This window comes from Canis aureus, chromosome 7 (assembly GCF_053574225.1).
Source record: "Canis aureus isolate CA01 chromosome 7, VMU_Caureus_v.1.0, whole genome shotgun sequence".
Lineage (NCBI taxonomy): Eukaryota > Metazoa > Chordata > Mammalia > Carnivora > Canidae > Canis > Canis aureus.
The window spans coordinates 27,086,679-27,103,901 of NC_135617.1; the positions used below are offsets into that span (position 1 = coordinate 27,086,679).

The 17,223-nt window shown below is 41.1% G+C and overlaps 2 protein-coding genes across 8 annotated transcripts in view; one reads left to right on the top strand and one right to left on the bottom strand.

Annotated features, from left to right (window-relative positions):
* SNX14 (sorting nexin 14) overlaps positions 1–8,206 on the top strand; it is an 80,848-nt gene extending 72,642 nt beyond the window's left edge. For all 7 annotated transcript variants that reach the window (XM_077903164.1, XM_077903160.1, XM_077903163.1 and 4 more), the window contains one exon: positions 75–8,206. In XM_077903164.1, the coding sequence (XP_077759290.1) occupies positions 75–113 (39 nt within the window). In that variant the 3' untranslated portion in view covers positions 114–8,206. The remainder of the gene's footprint in view (positions 1–74) is intronic.
* The window catches only part of NT5E (5'-nucleotidase ecto), a 45,306-nt gene continuing 34,392 nt past the window's right edge, over positions 6,310–17,223 (bottom strand). The window contains exons 4-9 of the mRNA XM_077903174.1: positions 16,719–16,916; positions 15,426–15,580; positions 13,876–13,981; positions 12,852–13,001; positions 11,320–11,520; positions 6,310–8,353 (exon numbers count right to left, since the gene is read on the bottom strand). Of these exons, the coding sequence (XP_077759300.1) occupies positions 8,190–8,353; positions 11,320–11,520; positions 12,852–13,001; positions 13,876–13,981; positions 15,426–15,580; positions 16,719–16,916 (974 nt within the window). The 3' untranslated portion in view covers positions 6,310–8,189. The remainder of the gene's footprint in view (positions 8,354–11,319; positions 11,521–12,851; positions 13,002–13,875; positions 13,982–15,425; positions 15,581–16,718; positions 16,917–17,223) is intronic.

Sequence of the window (17,223 nt, forward strand, 5' to 3'; positions counted from 1 at the left end):
CTGGAATTGTTAGGCACTTCACAGATGAACCCTGTTTTATGGTCTAATATTAAATAGATTTATTTCTACTTTAGGTACAAAAAGAAGTTACCTCTGTGACGTCCTGGATGTAAACATTTGGATTTGGGAAAGAATAACCAAAAAGAGAACAATTTCTGTTGTGCTAGTGTAGTATACATGTATTTTTTTCTTTTACTTTTGTATATTCTTGTATATATCATGTAATCCATTGTCTGAAATTTTGATTCTTTTTGTTTTAATAAAGACTAACACAAACTTAATAATAGTCACAAGTTATTGGGTTTCATAGTCTTTCATTTTTTTTTTTTACCTGTTACCAAATTTTATTAGAACATCTGTCATTTCTTGTTGACATTTTTTTTAAAGAGATAATTCATAATCCTTTTAGGACAAACAGATAAAACCAATAATCTTTGTATTGTATCACTTTGGAAATGATTATGTTTAGTGTGGGGAAATGAGAGTTAGATCTGATTTGCTTTCTTTTTTAGAGTTAATACATTTCCATGGATTTTTTTTCTTTTTACCCCCATTTTCTATTAGTTAATTCCATGTCTGTAAAGAAGACATCCTTCATGAGTTTTTCATAAGAAACAAAGGACTTCTCCTTACTCTTCCTGGATCAACAGGTTATAGCCCTTTTTAGGTATGAAAACTGACTACTTATAGATATTTGTCATTGTAGGGTTGCAACTACATTTCACTGAATAAACGTAGCTATATTCCAATATTTTTTTTTAAGGAAGAACTTAAGCATTTTTTTAAAAATATTTTATTTATTCATGAGAGACACAGAGAGAGAGAGAGAGAGAAAGAGGCAGAGACACAGGCAGAGGGAGAAGCAGGCTCCATGCAGGAAGCTCGACATGGGACTCCATCCTGGGTCTCCAGGATCAGGCCCTGGACTGAAGGCAGCGCTAAACCGCTGAGCCACCCTGGCTACCCAATATTCCAAAATTTTATGTAAGTAATTTAGTAAGTCTTATATGTAAGTCTATTTGAGTGGACTTTTGGTTTATGTCTGTTGTCTCTCTGAAAGGAAAATACAGAATTATTTTTTTTTAAAGACTTTATTTGAGGATGAGACAGAGACAGAGATAGTGACAGAGAGCACAAGTGGGGAGGAAAGGGAGAAGTAGGCTGCCCTTCTGATGCGGGACTCAACCCCAGGACCCTGGGACCATGACCTGAGCTGAAGGCAGATGCCATTTTACTGAGCCACTCAGGCGCCTCTAATTGTATTTTTTGAGGAAAGATAATTTAAAATATTAGAGTCAGTGTTCAGAATTCTGCTCACAGTTCCCTCCCACGTTATACTTTTCTCTTTGAAACAAATTTCTCTTTCAAGATTAAGAGTTTTGTGTTTGCAAATTGGTTGCAGCATTCATTCAGAATACACTTACTGAGTTTCAACTCCATATTGAAACTGAGCTGGGTAATATGAAACTAAATATAATTTGGAGATTTAACTTATTTAATACTATTCACTTATTCTTTTTCCCAAGGTTTTAAAAAAATGGTTATTAGATATTGTAATTTTTTAAAAGATTTTCTCAGTAGTTTTATTATATTTTTAATTGCTTAAAAATTCTAGAATATATATGAGTTTCTGTGACTCAGTGCTTTAATACCAAGCCTTAAACATTTATTAATATCTCAGGGACAGGTGGAAAATTAATCAGGTTGAGTCTTCACATTTAAATCCATAGCATTTTAAACACTGTTACTTAAAGTATCACAGTAACCTGGAAAAATAAAAGATTTTATTTTTATTTTTTATTTTTTTAGTAAAATATTTTATAGCCCTTTTTATGCCATTCTTATGTACTCTCCTATAAATTGTGATATTCTCTTTATTTAGATAAGAAAAATGTTGTTAGGGTATCATTCTGCTTGGGCTGCCATAACAAAGTACCACACACTGGGTGGCTTTAAACAGATTTACTTCTCATAGTTCTTGAGGTTTCATTCTTTTTTTTTTTTAGGTTCATTCATTCATTCATTCATTCATTCATTTATTAGAGAGAGAGATTGAGAACACAAGCAGGAGGAGGAGCAGAGGGAGCGGGACAAGCAGACTCTGCTGAGTGTGGAGCCCAATACAGGGGTGGATCCCATGACTCTGAGACCATGACCTGAGCTGAAATCACGAGTTGGATACTTAACCCAACTGAGCCACCCAGGTGCCCTGGTAGGTTTCATTCTGAGGCCTCTTCCTTTGGTTTGCAGTTGGCTGCCTTCTCACATGTGCCCTAATAACCTCTTTGTGTAGGTGTGGGGGAAGAGAGAAAGAGATCTCTCTCTCTCTCTCCTTATAAGTCACCAATCCATTGATTAAGGTTTCACTCTTACGACCTGATTTTACCTTAATTATCTCTTAGAGGTCCCATATCCAAATATGGAGAATTTTTGTATTAAAGTGGTTTTGGACTTCCAACATAAGATTTTTAGGAGGCTACACTTCAATCCATAGCAGTAGGTGAGCTCTATTTAAAGAAAATGTATAAAAATCTACACATAAAAAATTAATTATTCACATTAGAAAAGGAAAAGCAACTAGATGCAGTCTTTGTCAGCCAGACATTTTATATACACTATCACATTTTATCATCCATCACAATAACTGTGAGATAGTATTATTTCATTATTATGGGTAAGGATGTTGAAGTCAGAGAGAATAGTGAAGTTAGAGTTCAGACTTAGATTTGTCTCTCATCCTCATGTGCTTGTCAGTGTTGCCCCATAAAAGGAGCTTTTATTTCAAAAAGTAGGCACTCTTTGGATCTTCTTTTTTAAAAAATATTTTATTTATTTATTCATGAGAAACACAGAGAGAGAGAGAGAGAGAGAGAGAGAGAGGCAGAGACACAGGCAGAGCAAAAAGCAGGCTCCATGCAGGGAGCCCGACGCGGGACTCGATCCTGGGACTCCAGGATCACGGGCCGAAGGCAGGCGCCAAACCACTGAGCCACCCAGGGTTGCCCCTCTTTGGATCCTTTTTAAAAAATATGTTCCCCAGTCATTTAAAATATTTTACATTGTGTGTTCCTTTGCATCTTTATGTGTGTCCTTTAGTGCATGGGCTTCACATTTTGAAATGTGTTTGTAGAAACAACTATCATTGTTTCTGGCTGAGGGAATAAAATGAAATTAAATAGATGGAAAGACGTTTTCAAAGTTAAAAAGACATTATAAAATTGTATTTTATGTATAATCAGTTATAGATATCAGAAGATTCTGAGAAATTAAAAGGAAGCACTTGAACTGTCATTTATTGACTTACTAAAAACCATTTGATTTTACAATAGAAATAGAAGTCTGACTTGCCACTGTTCTTAGCAGACCGTGTGATGATATATGTACAAGTTGTAATTTCAGATATAGTCAACATTAGCATAATAATTGAATGAATGAACAGATGAATAGGTCTTGCCAGTTCACCATACTTCCCATTTCACCGATGCTTTCTGTAATGTAATCTCTTTGATAGTACTGGATACACAGAGGAGAAATCTTTAACCTGAGGCCTATAAGCTCCAGTGAAAAACAGTTTTTTTTTAATTTCACTTTTTTTGATACTTGATATTTACAGATATTTTTTCTATCAAACACTCCAGGTAATGGGTATGTATTTCAAGGACACTCTAATACTTAAAGCAGCGGCAGGCAGAATTTGGCCCTCAGGCTGTAGTTTGCTAAATCCCTGATGTAGAAGAATAAAAGAGGGGAGGAAAAGAAATACTGTTAGAAAAATTATAATTACCTTCATATTAGGGAGTGGGGGAATTGAATCTTTGGAGAAAGGCAGGTTTTTAAAATTAAATTCAGTTTAATTAACATATAGTATATTAATAGTTGCAGAGGTAGAATTTAGTGGTTCATCAGTTGCACATAATGCCCAGTGCTCTATCCTGTGCCCTCCTTTATGCCCATCACCCAGTTACCACATCCCCCACCCAAATCCCCTCCAGCAACTCTACTCTGTTTCCTATAGTTGAGTCTCTTATAGTTTGTCTCCCCCTCTGTTTTCATCTTATTTTTCCTTCCCTTCTCCTGTGTTCATTTGTTTTGTTTCTTAAATTCCACATATGAATGAAATCCTGATACTTGTCTTTCTCTGACTTATTTCACTTAGCATGATACCCTCTAGTTCCATTCATGTCATTGCAAATGGCAAGATTTCATTCTTTTTGATGCCTGAGTAATATTCCAGTGTGTGTGTGTATTAATATTTAGAAATATTTAGAAATATTTCACACACACACCCCCCCCACATCTTTATCCATTCATCAGTTGGAACTCTTTCCATAGTTTGGCTATTGTGGACATTGCTGCTATAAACATTGGGGTACATGTGCTCCTTCAAGTCACTATGTTTGTATCCTTTAGATAAATCCCTAATAGTGCAATTGCTGAGTCATAGGGTAGCTTTCTTTTTAACTTTTTGAGGAATCTCCATACTTAGTCTTCCAGAGTGGCTGCACCAGTTTGCATTCCCACCAACCGCATAAGAGGGTTCCCTTTTCTCCACAGCCTCGCCAACACCTACTGTTTCCTGAGTTGTTAATTTTAGCCAGTCTGTGTTTCTCTAAGCTGGCAGTGAGCATTTTTTCCTGTGCCTGTTGGCCATTTTTATGTCTTCTTTGGAGAAATGTTGGTTCATGTCTTGTGTTGATTCCTTGAGTGGATTTTTTTTTTTTTTTAATTTTTTGGGTAAAGCACCTTTTGACTGAATCAGAGGGTTAAAACTGGTGCCTTTTGATTTGCTATACTTGAGCCAAATCAACTTCTAAAATGTATCCTATTTTACCAGTACAAAAATAACATTAATTATAATCCTTCATTTGCAAAATGTGTAAATCACAGAAGCTCCTGGTTGCTTTGCTGCAGGATTGCCTAGCCAGGGGACTGTTAGAGGGATGAATTGTATTCCGAAAAGATGACAGGGCTTTGGTTCTAATCCCCAGTACCTCTGAATGTGATCTTATTTGGAAGTAGTGTTTTTGCAGATTACTAAAATGAGTCATCACAGTGGGCCTAATCCACTATGACTGTGTTCTAATAAAAGGGGACATAGTGGGGCACCTAGGTGGGGCTCAGTCAGTTAAGTATCCAACACTTGGTTTTGGCTCAAGTCATGATCTCAGGGTCTTGAGATCAAGCCCTGTATCAGTCTCTGCATTCATGAGGGAGTCAGCTTGATAATCTCTCTTCCTGTCCATCTGCCCCTCCTGCTTGTGCCCATTCTTGCTCTCAAAATAAATCTTGAGGAAAAATAGGCAGGCATACAGGCAGACGTACTGAAGGAAAGGGACGTAAAAATATGGAGAAGATACCAACTATAAGGCAAAGAATGCCTGAAGCTACCAGAAGCTAGGGCAGAGGCTTAGAATAGATTCTCCACCATAGTCTTCAGAAGGAAACAGTCTTGCCAATGTGATCTCAGACTTCTAGCCTTCAGAATGGTGAGATGATAAATTTCTGTTGTTTAAGCCATCCAGATTGTGTCAGTTTATTATAGCAGTTCCAGGTAACTAATCTGGAACCTTTCCTAATTTTTCTAAAAAAGATTTATTTATTTATTCAGAGAGAGAGAGAGAGAGAAGAGAGAGGCAGAGACACAGGCAGAGGGAGAAGCAGGCTCCATGCAGGAAGCCTGATGCGGGACTCGATCCCGGGTCCCCAGGATCACACCCCGGGCTGCAGGCGGCGCTAAACTGCTGCACCACCGAGGCTGCCCAATTTCCTAATTTTGACAAGCTTAGCCATATATTCATGGGACTGCATATTTCTTGAGGGAGCAACTTTTTCTAATGGACTATTGGCAGTCTCAATTCTGTTCTAAGAAACCCAGCTTACTTTGTTGCAAACTGCTGGAGGTAGATATAATGTATTCAATTGAAAAACGTATACCAATTGGTTTATTATGTTATCAGCTTACTTGAAGAATCTTAGATGTACGAGTTCAGATAAAATAATATTGTCTAACTTGATTTTTTAGTAAACAACTATAGGCCTCAAAACAGTTTCTACATTAGATTGTGTACATCAAAGACCTTATGTAATATTACTTAAAATATCCTTTATTTACTGTGTTCTTACCTAAAAATTGCATGCATTTTTCTTCTCATTTTTTTTGTGAAAGGGGATAGGGAGGGTTATCAGATGGCAAGGGACTTATGATCAAGGGAAGTGATACTTGTGATAACCTGTCAATATTTTCCTTCAGTTGTATCATCTTGGGTTATAGTGTTTGCTTGAGAAGAAATAACTACCAAAGACAAGGAATATATCTTTAGTTTTATTGTACAATTGAATTGCACGATTGAATCTGTAATTGCAAAGTGTCTGAGGTCATTTCTTAAACCACTGCAAAATACAAGTACATATATTTAGAAAACTTACAAAAAAATGTTCTTTAAAAATTTGTGCTCCAATAGGATTTATTCTTTTTTCCTGGCCAAGCATAAAAAATAGGCTCCAAATGCAAGTTTCTCTAATTTTCCTCTTACCATCTTACTGACATTTATTTATAGCTAATCTGTATATGCATAAAACTGAGAGCATTATTTTACTGCAATAGCCTTTTAAAAGATGTTACAGAGTTTACAAGTGCATTTTTGTATCAAATGTACTTAATATTTTTAAACATTAAGAAACAAACACTGTCTCTACAAACCTCTACTGCCATTTGCTCATCATTTTTGAAGGTGAAGGCTCCCATTTCTCACTGAATCATTTATGCAATGCTGAGCAGGCTCGCATGGTCTCACAAGCACCTTAAGCAAGTATTTGTACTTTTGGGCATAAATCATTTCATCGGTCTGGGTGTTTTTTTGAACTTGCACTCAGAGGGGCTTACTCCTAGGCAGGAGTTCTCATATCTATATTTGAGAATGACTTAGAGTGTCCAGATTTGCAAGCAGATCTTACTTCAAATTTCTTATGTATACTACTTTAAAAAAAAAACTAATCCTTGTCTCTTGTCTCCCTTCTGGATTTTCCATACCTGGGGTGGGGGGTAGGGGGTGGGAGGGTGTGTATGTATGTAGTGTGACTACAGTAAGTGCATTCCTGGCATCTTGCTACGGAGGGACAGGTGCAGGTTTAGAATTACACCTTGTCTTAGAAGGTTCTCTTATGATACCTTGACATGAGAAGGAAAGAGCACAGAGGCAAAACTGATGGAATCCCATAAAATTATTAACAGCTAATACCATGTGTCAGGTACTATGCTGCTACTCCTTAAGTGGATCTCTCTTTAACAAATCTAAATGCCCTTTAGCTCTTTTTCTTCTATAATGTAAATACGTCCTGAGTGTCCTGTTCTTCCCTTACCTTTCTCTTGGACCCTGGACTATTTTTTGCAGCCTCTTGCCTTTCCCATCATCTGCTGCACTGTTTACTTTATTCCCTGACTCATTAAAGGTGCATGGGTGGTACAAGAGAGAATGCTACACTGTGTTAGTCCATTAAACTTACTATAACAACAGGATCTAAAAAGGAAAAAAATAGAGACCTGAAATAAAGCAGATACTTGTCATTCAGGAGCTTGATGCCATCGTTATGAAGAGAGGAAGCCATTAAGTATCATTCCGAAAAGCAACTGGACGTAGTTGAAAGTGCTGGACTTGAGGTCAGAAAACCTGGTTGCAAGTCTTAGACCGATCACTTTCAGCTCTATGGCCTTGAACGTGTCTGCTTCTTCTGAGCTTCAGTTTCCCATCTGTCACATGGGAAAAACACTTGTCTTGCCCACCAAAGAAAGTTATAGGCATCAAGTAAGATAATGTGCTTAAAACTTCCTTGTAAATGATAAAGTTCTATGTAAACATAGGTGTTTGATGGATTAAAATGAACATAAAGGAGAAAAATGATTTCTGTGGTTTAAAATTGTTAATAAAATTTTATTAAAATTTGCATATGTAAACTAAAGATGGTTGGCCTTCCCATCAAAGGGCTCATTTTCATTTTTTTCCTGTGTTTTCACTAATTTGCTGATCCTGTGTGATGTCAATGTCTTCATTTATAGTCCTCTAAGCTCAGTTTCTAAGGGCTTACAAAGATGGTCTGTGCCATCACCAAGCCAGTTCCTAAAAGGCAGACTTGAATCTCACTTGGAAAAAAAAAAAAATGCAGTTCCAAACATTAATGGCAAGAATTTTTGGCTATTGGTATAAAACAATGATCACTGCCAAAAATAAAAGAAATATTAGAGAGAAGCTTCCATGACAACGACTTCCTGCAGAAAACTTGATCCGACCTTCAACTGCTGGATAAATTACTTTCAATTTTAAGATGTATCCAGAAACCACGTTGATATCTTGATCACCTAGAAAAATATATGCATTATTTTAATTACAGAGTAAGTATCATTTAAGAGTAAGAAGGGGGGAAAACCAATGTATTTCTCTGAAGTCCTCTGTAATTATAAGAGGGAAGATACTTCTTTCATAAGCAGGGATAAAATGTCACAAAAGACAGGAAAAGTGGTAATCAAAGGTACAAAGAATTTGACTGTGTTTTCATGGCCTAGATGTCAGCTGTGCCCATTGTTCACTACTAGATAACTAGATAACTCAGTAAACTCTGAGATGACTCAAGAAAACGGTTGTGACCTATTGCTTTTGAACCACTCCAAAACAAGGGCATTAGGAAACTGGTCGAGAACAATTAATCGAGACATGAGTGGCTTCCTTCTGCTTGCCTGGTCAGAAATCATTTTCACATAATTGACAATGGAGTCCTCGTTTCCAAAAGAGAGGAGACCTGATTAAATAGCAATTGCCTATACTGTAACTACAACAAACTCAGAGGGACCGGATAAAATTTTAATAATACCATTTGGTAAATCATATATCTGATGAGGGGTTAATACCCAAAATATATAAAGAACTACAACTCAAAAATAAAGATAAAATCTGATTAAAAAATGGGCAGAGGATCTGAATGACATTTTTCAGGACAATATACAGATGGCCAACAGACACATGAAAAGGTGCTCAACATCACTCATCATCAGAGAAATGCACATCAAAACCACAATATCACCCCACTAGTTAGAATGGCTATTATCAAAAAGACAAGAAATAGCAAGTGTTGGCAAGGATGTGGAAAAAGGAACCTTTGTGCACTGTTGGTGGGAATGTAAATTGAGGCAGCCACTATGGGAAACAGTATGAAAGTTCCTCAAAAAATCAAAAATAGAATCACTGTATGATCCAGCAATTCCACTTCTGAGTATTTGAGGAAAACACTAATTCAAAAAGAAATATGCACCCCCCATGTTTATTGCAGCCTTATTTACAATAGCCAAGATGTGGGGGAAAAGTGTCCATTGGTGGATGAATGGATAAAGAAAATCCGATACACACACAGATGTATGCACGCATGATCGGATAAAAAGAAAAAAGAAATCTTGTCCTTTGGAATAACATGGATGGACCTTGAGGGCATTATGCTAAGTGAAGTCAGTCAGAGAAAGAGAATACCATATAATCGTTCTTACATAAGGAATTAGCAACAAAACCAAGTTTATAGATAGACACTGGTGGTTGCCAGAAGTGGTGGTGGTGGGGTGGGCAAAATGGGTGAAGGGGATCAAAAGTCCAGGGTTCCAGTACAAATATGTCGTAGGGATATAATGTACAGGTTGGCGACTAGAGTTAATACTATATTGCATATTTGAAAGTTGCTGTGTAGGAGACCAGACTTAAAAGTCCCCATCGCAGAAAAATTTTCTAACTGCATGATGTTAACTAGACATTGTGATGGTCACTTCACAATATATACATACATTGAATCATGTTGTACTTCTGAAACGAATGTTATGTCAGTTACACCTCAATAAAAAAGTTTATCACTAACTTAAAAAGGAACTCTTTGCTGTCGTTCCCACCCCAGCATTAGAATCACTGGAAGAGACTTTTGCCCCAACCCAATTAAATCAGAATCTCTTAAAAGGACTAAGGTATTGGTATTTAATTTAGAATGTTTCTCAAGTGATTCTGATGTATATCGAGGGTTGAGAACCCTTAGGGCCAAGGCTTCTTCAGCCTCCTCTGTGAGCTCCTTCTCTTCACACCTATCAGTCTGGGCTTGGTTGATGCAGAGCCACCAGCTTCGTCTCCTGTGGGACTCAAGAGGACACATTTTATTTTATTCATTTTTTTACTATTTTATTTCAATTCAGTTTGCCAACATATAGTATAATACCCAGTGCTCATCATGAAGAGGACACTGTTTTAAGCTTGTCCTTCCATCTTCTATCATGGAAAGGGCTGCTTCCTTTGCCCTGGCTCCACTCTCCACCCTCCTCAGAACAAGCAGTTAATACAGCAGGCCCACCACAGTAAGCTGAGGAGGAATCTAGCTGAGCTCCTTTCTGGAAATGTAGAGAAGCTGTGTGTGGGTCTTGTGAGTACACTGGCTTCTGCCCTGGAGAAGAGGCAGGGGTAGTCTATCCTATCAGCGGCCTTTTGCATGTGAAGTGCTTTCTTTCTCCCTTTCTTTCTCTCTCGTTCTCTCTCCGCCCCCCCCCCCCCTTTCACCTGTGCTGGTGGCATTCTCAGGGCCTCTGGGGGACTCAAATCTCCCAGGTATCTTCTATCATTGGACTTCCACATGAAGTGAAACTTAGAAGTGAGTTTTAAAAGTGAGGCTGGGAGACACCTGGATGGCTTAGCGGTTGAGGGTCTGCCTTCAGCTCAGGGCATGATTCTGGGGTCCAGGGGTCCCTGCAAGGAGCCTGCTTCTTTACTCGGCCTATGTCTCTGCCTCTCTCTGTGTGTCTCTCATGAATAAATAAATAAAATCTTAAAAAAAAAAAGGTGAGGCTGGGGTAAAAGGACACTAAATGCTGCCAAAAATAGACTCAGGCCAAGTAGGATTGTTCCTTTAATTTGCTCCACCAAACCCACTATGCTGAAGAGGGGAGGTGAACTTATCCCACTCCTACCTGACCTATTTACACTAAAAGCTTCAAGAAAGGTTACAGAATTGTCTAGATCCAATCTAAAGTTCTAGAGATGAAGTTTTCCTGTAAGCGCAAAACTCATTTATATTTCACAATCCGAGTAGCTGTTTATTTGTACTTGAAAGAGTTTTAAAACATTTGGACTTGGATGGGTGGGTATGTGTGCTAGGGAGGGGCAGGGCACATCTTCCCCAGTGCCGTGCTGCCGTGGAGGGAGTCAGCAACACAGGGATAGGATCTGGTTCTGAGTAGCTCCCCTCTTTGGACCAGTTCTGTTGTTGGGTACTTTTGGAGTAAATAGAGGAAGAGACACTTATGCTTACCGGAGTCATGTCTTAATGCTTCATCTTTTATCATCTGGAATCCATCTCCACCATTTGCAAGGAAGCTAGGGAGGACTACTTTATATATCTTATCCATTCTGAGAGGCTCGTAACTGGGTACTCGACACTGGGTACAAAGAACATCTATTTTGACCACTCTGTTCCCAGGTTTTCGGGAAAGATCATATACCACGTGAATTCCTAGAAAAGAGAGGAGTTTGTGTTTTCACTGGATCCAAGAGATTTAAGAAAGAGATTTCCAAGAAAGGTATCTTTGCCAAAATCTGGAATTGAGGCACTGGGCTTGGTTTTCATGGAGTGTGAGCTTGAGTGAAGATTCAGCAACGGAGTTGAGATGACACTGTAAAATTTTGTTAGGTTTATCCTTGGGTTCTGGGAGGTGGGAGAACCACTGGGAGGAAAATTGGCTCTAGCTCAGAATGGCAAGTGGTAACAATGCAGGGAGAAACCACACCTTTTTACAATCCTCAATGAACTGATCAGCAATTTGGTCAATGGCTTTGGAAAATGAGAAATAGAGGAGAGGTGCAGAACATTTGTTATAATTTTGAAAACTACTAAATGGTAATGATTTGGGCTTGGACAACTTGAACAAAACATGTAACTACCCAGCACTGTGCTGGGGCATCAAAATCTTGCTGTCCCCCCAACTCTCGCCTAGAAAAATGCAGAATTTGGGGGTTATCCCAAGGGAGCATGCAGGGCCCCTTCACCACCTGCAGCCCCTCAACCCCAAGAATGTGTGGGAGGATGGTTCTATAGAGGGAGGACACGACAAAGCAATCGCACCATCAAGTGAGGCCTACCACCTAAAAAAAAAAAAGCCAAAATATAGTGTCAAAGTTAATAAAGTTATTGATTTAAAGATTAACCCCTTGAACTGTGGAAATCATTGTTGACAAAAGTGTTTCAGAAGTCCTTGTCAATTTGGGAAGCCTTTATTTTCACTGATCTGTGAGATGAGCAGGGCAGGTTTTCTCACTGCATTCAGACAGGCTGAAGACCTGTCCCAAGTCACAGTGGAACCAGAACCAGGTATCCCAGTGTGTCTATGTAGCTGGCTGCCCCTCCCAGAAATCATCCTGGTTGAAACTGATTGGATACTGCATTCCTTTGAACCTCTGCATGGTTCCAGGCAATTATGAATAGAACTGAGAAAGGCTGTTTTTTGTTTTTATGTTTAGCAAAGAATACTGAATGTCTAAACAACTAAGGTTTTACTAGAAACTAGACCCCAAGGCAGCTGAACTGCTTAGAATCTGGAGGGCCAACTCCTACAGAGGGTCCATGTGATGTCCAAATCAGACGTAGCAAAGATTGCTCATTGCCAAGGCCGTAGGGCTTTGACCCTGACCTATTTTCAGTGGCCTGGGAGTCCATAGCCATTGAAAGACTATGCATTCACTTCGGGTGGGGGAAAACCTAAACAAATCTGACCCTGGAGGTCCTGGTGTTTGGGGAACTAAGCCAATCAACAGGAAATCCCATCTCATTTTTGAAGGGTGACTTACCGCCCACCTGCAGGAACTCTCCGGTAGACTGGCCATAGCGGTGTACACTGTGCTCAAAGGCCTTCTTCAGCGTGGAACCTTTTAATTGGATCAGGTCAAAGGTTTCCCCAAAGGGCAGTACAGCAGCCAGGTTCTCCCAGGTAATTGTGCCTGAGGGTAGTTGTGGATGAGGAAAGAAGAAAAACAGCTTGAGAATAAGCTTACCCCAAGAAACCAGTTTCCTTTAGGACTGATGGAAATGAGGGAGACATGAGGCTCTGGGAAGGCTACTAGGACAGCATCCGCTGTGTGAGTGGTTCCCAACACTTAGGGAGGGAATGGATTCAAGAGGCCTCTGCACATGCTCTCTACCACTGGGCATGATGCAGGGGCTTAGAGATGGCTGTGGCTCCATCGGTCCCTGGTGCTCTTCCCTGGAGTTCCGGCTTACAGCTGGATCTTCAGTGGGTGTTAAGCAATGCTCAGTTCCTCCAGACAGGCAGTGTGTCCCTGCCACCTGTCCCTGTTCGATAATGAGACGAACTCGCGGCTTTACCTGAGACTGCCTGGTTTTGACAGCATATTAGGGACGACTGCAAGAGTGTCCGGAATACCTAACTGGTTTGTTTTCCCATATGATATCCTGGTGTCTGTAAAAGCACTGAAAGAATTTAATCCAGTAGGGTGTTTTTTTCCAGCACAGGAGACTGGCAATTTGCCCCTTTCTCTTTCCAGATATCAAGGAGGAGACTGTCAGTATTTTGAATTAATCGGCAATAATTAGTATTTGGCTTTGTGAGTTGGAAGTTTAGATCAAGGCTGGGTTCCATGAGCGCTAGCTGCTACCTCTGTGTGTGACCACATATGAGAACACACAAGCCCGTGTGTGTCCTTCTGGTTAGGCACGGACTTGAGCAGCAGTGGCCCCAAGCTGAAGAGACTGACACTGTGGTATATGGCTGAGGGCAGAAGTGAGTCGAGGCTCCCGCGGGCACGGTTAGAGACAGAACATGCGAGTTAAAGACCCCGAGCCTGGGAAGCCTACCGTTGTTCCGTTCGTCAATGGGCGACCGAATGGCACCTCCATTTAAAATGCACATGGACACATGGTTCCAGGACACTTCATCCGAGTGTCTAATATTGTTGTTAATCTGCAACAGTAGCACGAATTTACATTAGTTATTCTAGATTTTCTTCCTCAGATCAGTTCCAGGAATTCGGTTTGCTCCATTGAGGAAATAAAGCTGCTTCTTTCCTGCTCCTGTGTTCCCAGAGATTTCTCAGGTATAATAGAACTAGTTTTATGCTCTGAGAAGCAAAAATAAGAATTTGTGACGCGTGTCCCATGTCAGACTCTTAGAAGCAAGTAGGTCTGAATCCCCTTTCCTAAGACCCCTGTACTCGCAGGCCGGTGGGCGTCCGCAGAACGGGCTCTTGTGTCGGGACAGGGGACAGGGCTTCCGTGCAGACTGGCCTGCGGTGCCCTCCCCCCAGCCCCCCTGCCTCCTGCAGGCGCCGCACTGGCTCCTGAAGGCGGGACCGAAAGCCTTTCCACTCCCCACCTCCTGTCCACAGGATCCCTGGCCTCCATGCCAGGTCCTCAGCCAATTCCCAGGTTGGCAGTCTTGGAGGCACAGAGACAGCCTCCTGAAACTGCAGAGTCATTTCGTTCTTTTCTTTTACAAAACATATGTTCAGTTACAAGAAATAAGATGAATACATTCTGCTTTGAAAAAAAAAATAGTGCGAAAGCAAACGTTTTCTTATAGTTGCCTCAGTCTCTTACAGAGAAGTAAGCACTGCTAACAGCTTATTTCCTTCCAGACCTTTCTCTAAACATTCCCATACTGGCTTCTCTTTAACTACTTCTTTTGCAGGGCTGCACAATGCTGAGGAGCCGGCACTGATCTTACCTTCCAAAGTGTGAACACTGTCACTTACTCAGCAGTCAGTTATTGAGTGTGCATATGCCAGGCACCTTGCCAAGCACAAAAAATCAGCCCACTGGGTGCAGGCTTTGGTGGGAGCACTGAGTCTGATCTGGGAACCCTGGCTCAGTGTGGGCCCTGTGGAGCTGCCACGGCCAGTCTGCCTGCAGACAGGTAGACAGAGGGGTATTTTCATGGGTGGTGTGTTCAGCCACAGTTATAATTACATGTTGTCATTCTCTGCTTGTGAAGGAGGCTCTCCCAGTGACATAAGGCCTTGTTCTCTGGAGCCAAGAGGACAGGTCAGTGAGACACTCTGGCCAGGTTAGGCCCACGCAGATGTGTTTTATCTACTAGGTCTGCATCTCCATAGTGAAGTTTTGTGTGTTCAGACCATCTTAAAAAAGGAAAGTAACACCCAAAATGAACACCTCCCAATAAAGGCTTCGGTTCTCGTAAAGCAATGAAGTGAGAGTGAGCTGGTCTAGTTCGGGCACCTTCCCAAGGTACTCATTATGAATCCATCCCAAGCCAAATAAGCTTTTATTTGGGCACTACTTTTTTAAAACCCTCTATTCTGTAACTACCAGGTTATCCCCCCTTGAATCCTTCGTCCCTCACTCTTCCCTCCTGAGGCACACGCCAAGTACTCCTGGGGACCACTCACCATAGCATCACAAATCAGGTTGCCCATGTTGCATTCCTTAAAGCGGCAGGATTGAGTGGAGCCATCCAGATAGACAACTGTTTTCCCCAATTCCTGAGTAGAATAATTATCTAATTTTATCCTCCATTTGTTAATGTCTGCTTTTATGCTTGGATCTAGAAGCATGAAAAAAAAAAAAAGTCAGTCTGCAGTTAAGGCAGGCTCACAGTGGCCTAAATTTTGGAGAAGGAATCAAAGATCATTTAGCTTACCTGTTGTGACTATACATTTCTTTATTATAATTTGTCTACATTTTAGTTTGTGAAATTTCTTCAGAAAATTCTGTTCCTTGGTAATAAAACCAGGAATGGATCTTAATTTAAGGATGCATTGAGGATCCTTTCTTTAAAAAGAAGACTTATTTTAGGAAGAGAGAGAGAGCATACGTGTGCAAGTGCATGCATCTTCGAGTGGGGTGGTGGGGGAGAGGGAGGGAGAAAATCTCAAGCCGACTCCCCACTGAGTGCAGAGCCCGACTCGGGGCTCAATGTGGAGCTCGGACCTCATGACCGTGGGATCATGAGCCAAAACCAAGAGTCAGATGCTTAACCAACTGAGCCACCCAGGTGCTCCAGATGCGCTGAATATCCTAACATCAACTCATCACACCTGAATGAGCACCCGTGGGCCCACCTGGGATAGCATTAGTAGTGGTGGCAGGGGAGGGGTGGAGTGGTGAGGACAGTGATGAAAGGCCTCCAGTGTAGGTAGAAAGGGCCTGCTGAGGTTCTGCTGTCTGTGTGGTCCTGGCCTTTCCCTCTGGATACTGAGAGGACTGTGTTGTGACCACAGGCTCTGCAAGGCACCCCACTGACCATCCTTTCCTAATCAGATCTTGGTAAGCAGTAAATTATCCTCTGACAAATAAAGAAACTGAAAATCATCGAGACTGGGCAACTTGTCATAAGCATGCTGCTCCTGGTCATGGCGCTGGGGTTGGAGCCCTGCTCTACCTCGCGTGAACCTTTGCTTCAGTGAGCAGCTCTCTTCTGGAGAGGAGTTGAAAGTGGCTCTCACAAACCCAAGTGAAGCTTGAAAAGGCACAAGAAGCAGTGACACAGTATCTGATGCTGAGAGGACTTAGGGAAGCCAATGGGATTTAGGGCGTTCCAATCTCCTTAACCATGAAGAGGGCATATTTAAGAGAGAACTCAATTCTTTTAAGGTGTTAGAGTCTTGTCCTGAAACATTAACAACACAAGTCCAGCCATCTAAGTTTTGGATTGGTGGAACCCTCCACTGAGTTTCACGCACCTTCGAGAATGCTGCTGTTGAGAAGAATGGGGTTTCCATGTGAAGCGATGACATTTCCTTTTTCATCAAACTCAACCTTCAAATAGCCTAGGTATTTGCCAAAAGCATAGGCCTGGACCACAGGAACCTTCCGCCCATCATCAGACGTGACTATAAATGGGTACTTCCCAGCAGGCACCTCTTTGGAAGGTGGAGTACCTAAAATAGAAGAGCCAAAGCTGATCAAGTCAGCCCTGTACATGGCTGGGTGTAGGCCAGCAGGCCACTGGCCAGATGACAAAGAATTCTGAATGGATGATTTGCTAGCTGCTGCCCTACATTGGTCTTTTAAGGCTGTGCTTGGGCAGCTGTCCCTGTTTCCAAAGGCCCTTTGGCAGGTGAATCCTTCCATCTTCAACTCAGCAGGCATTTGTGAAGCTCTTAAGTCCATGGTCCCGTGCCTCGTGCAGCAGGGGACACAAAGATGCAATACTGCATAGACTCTCCTACCTTCATCCCGACCCGG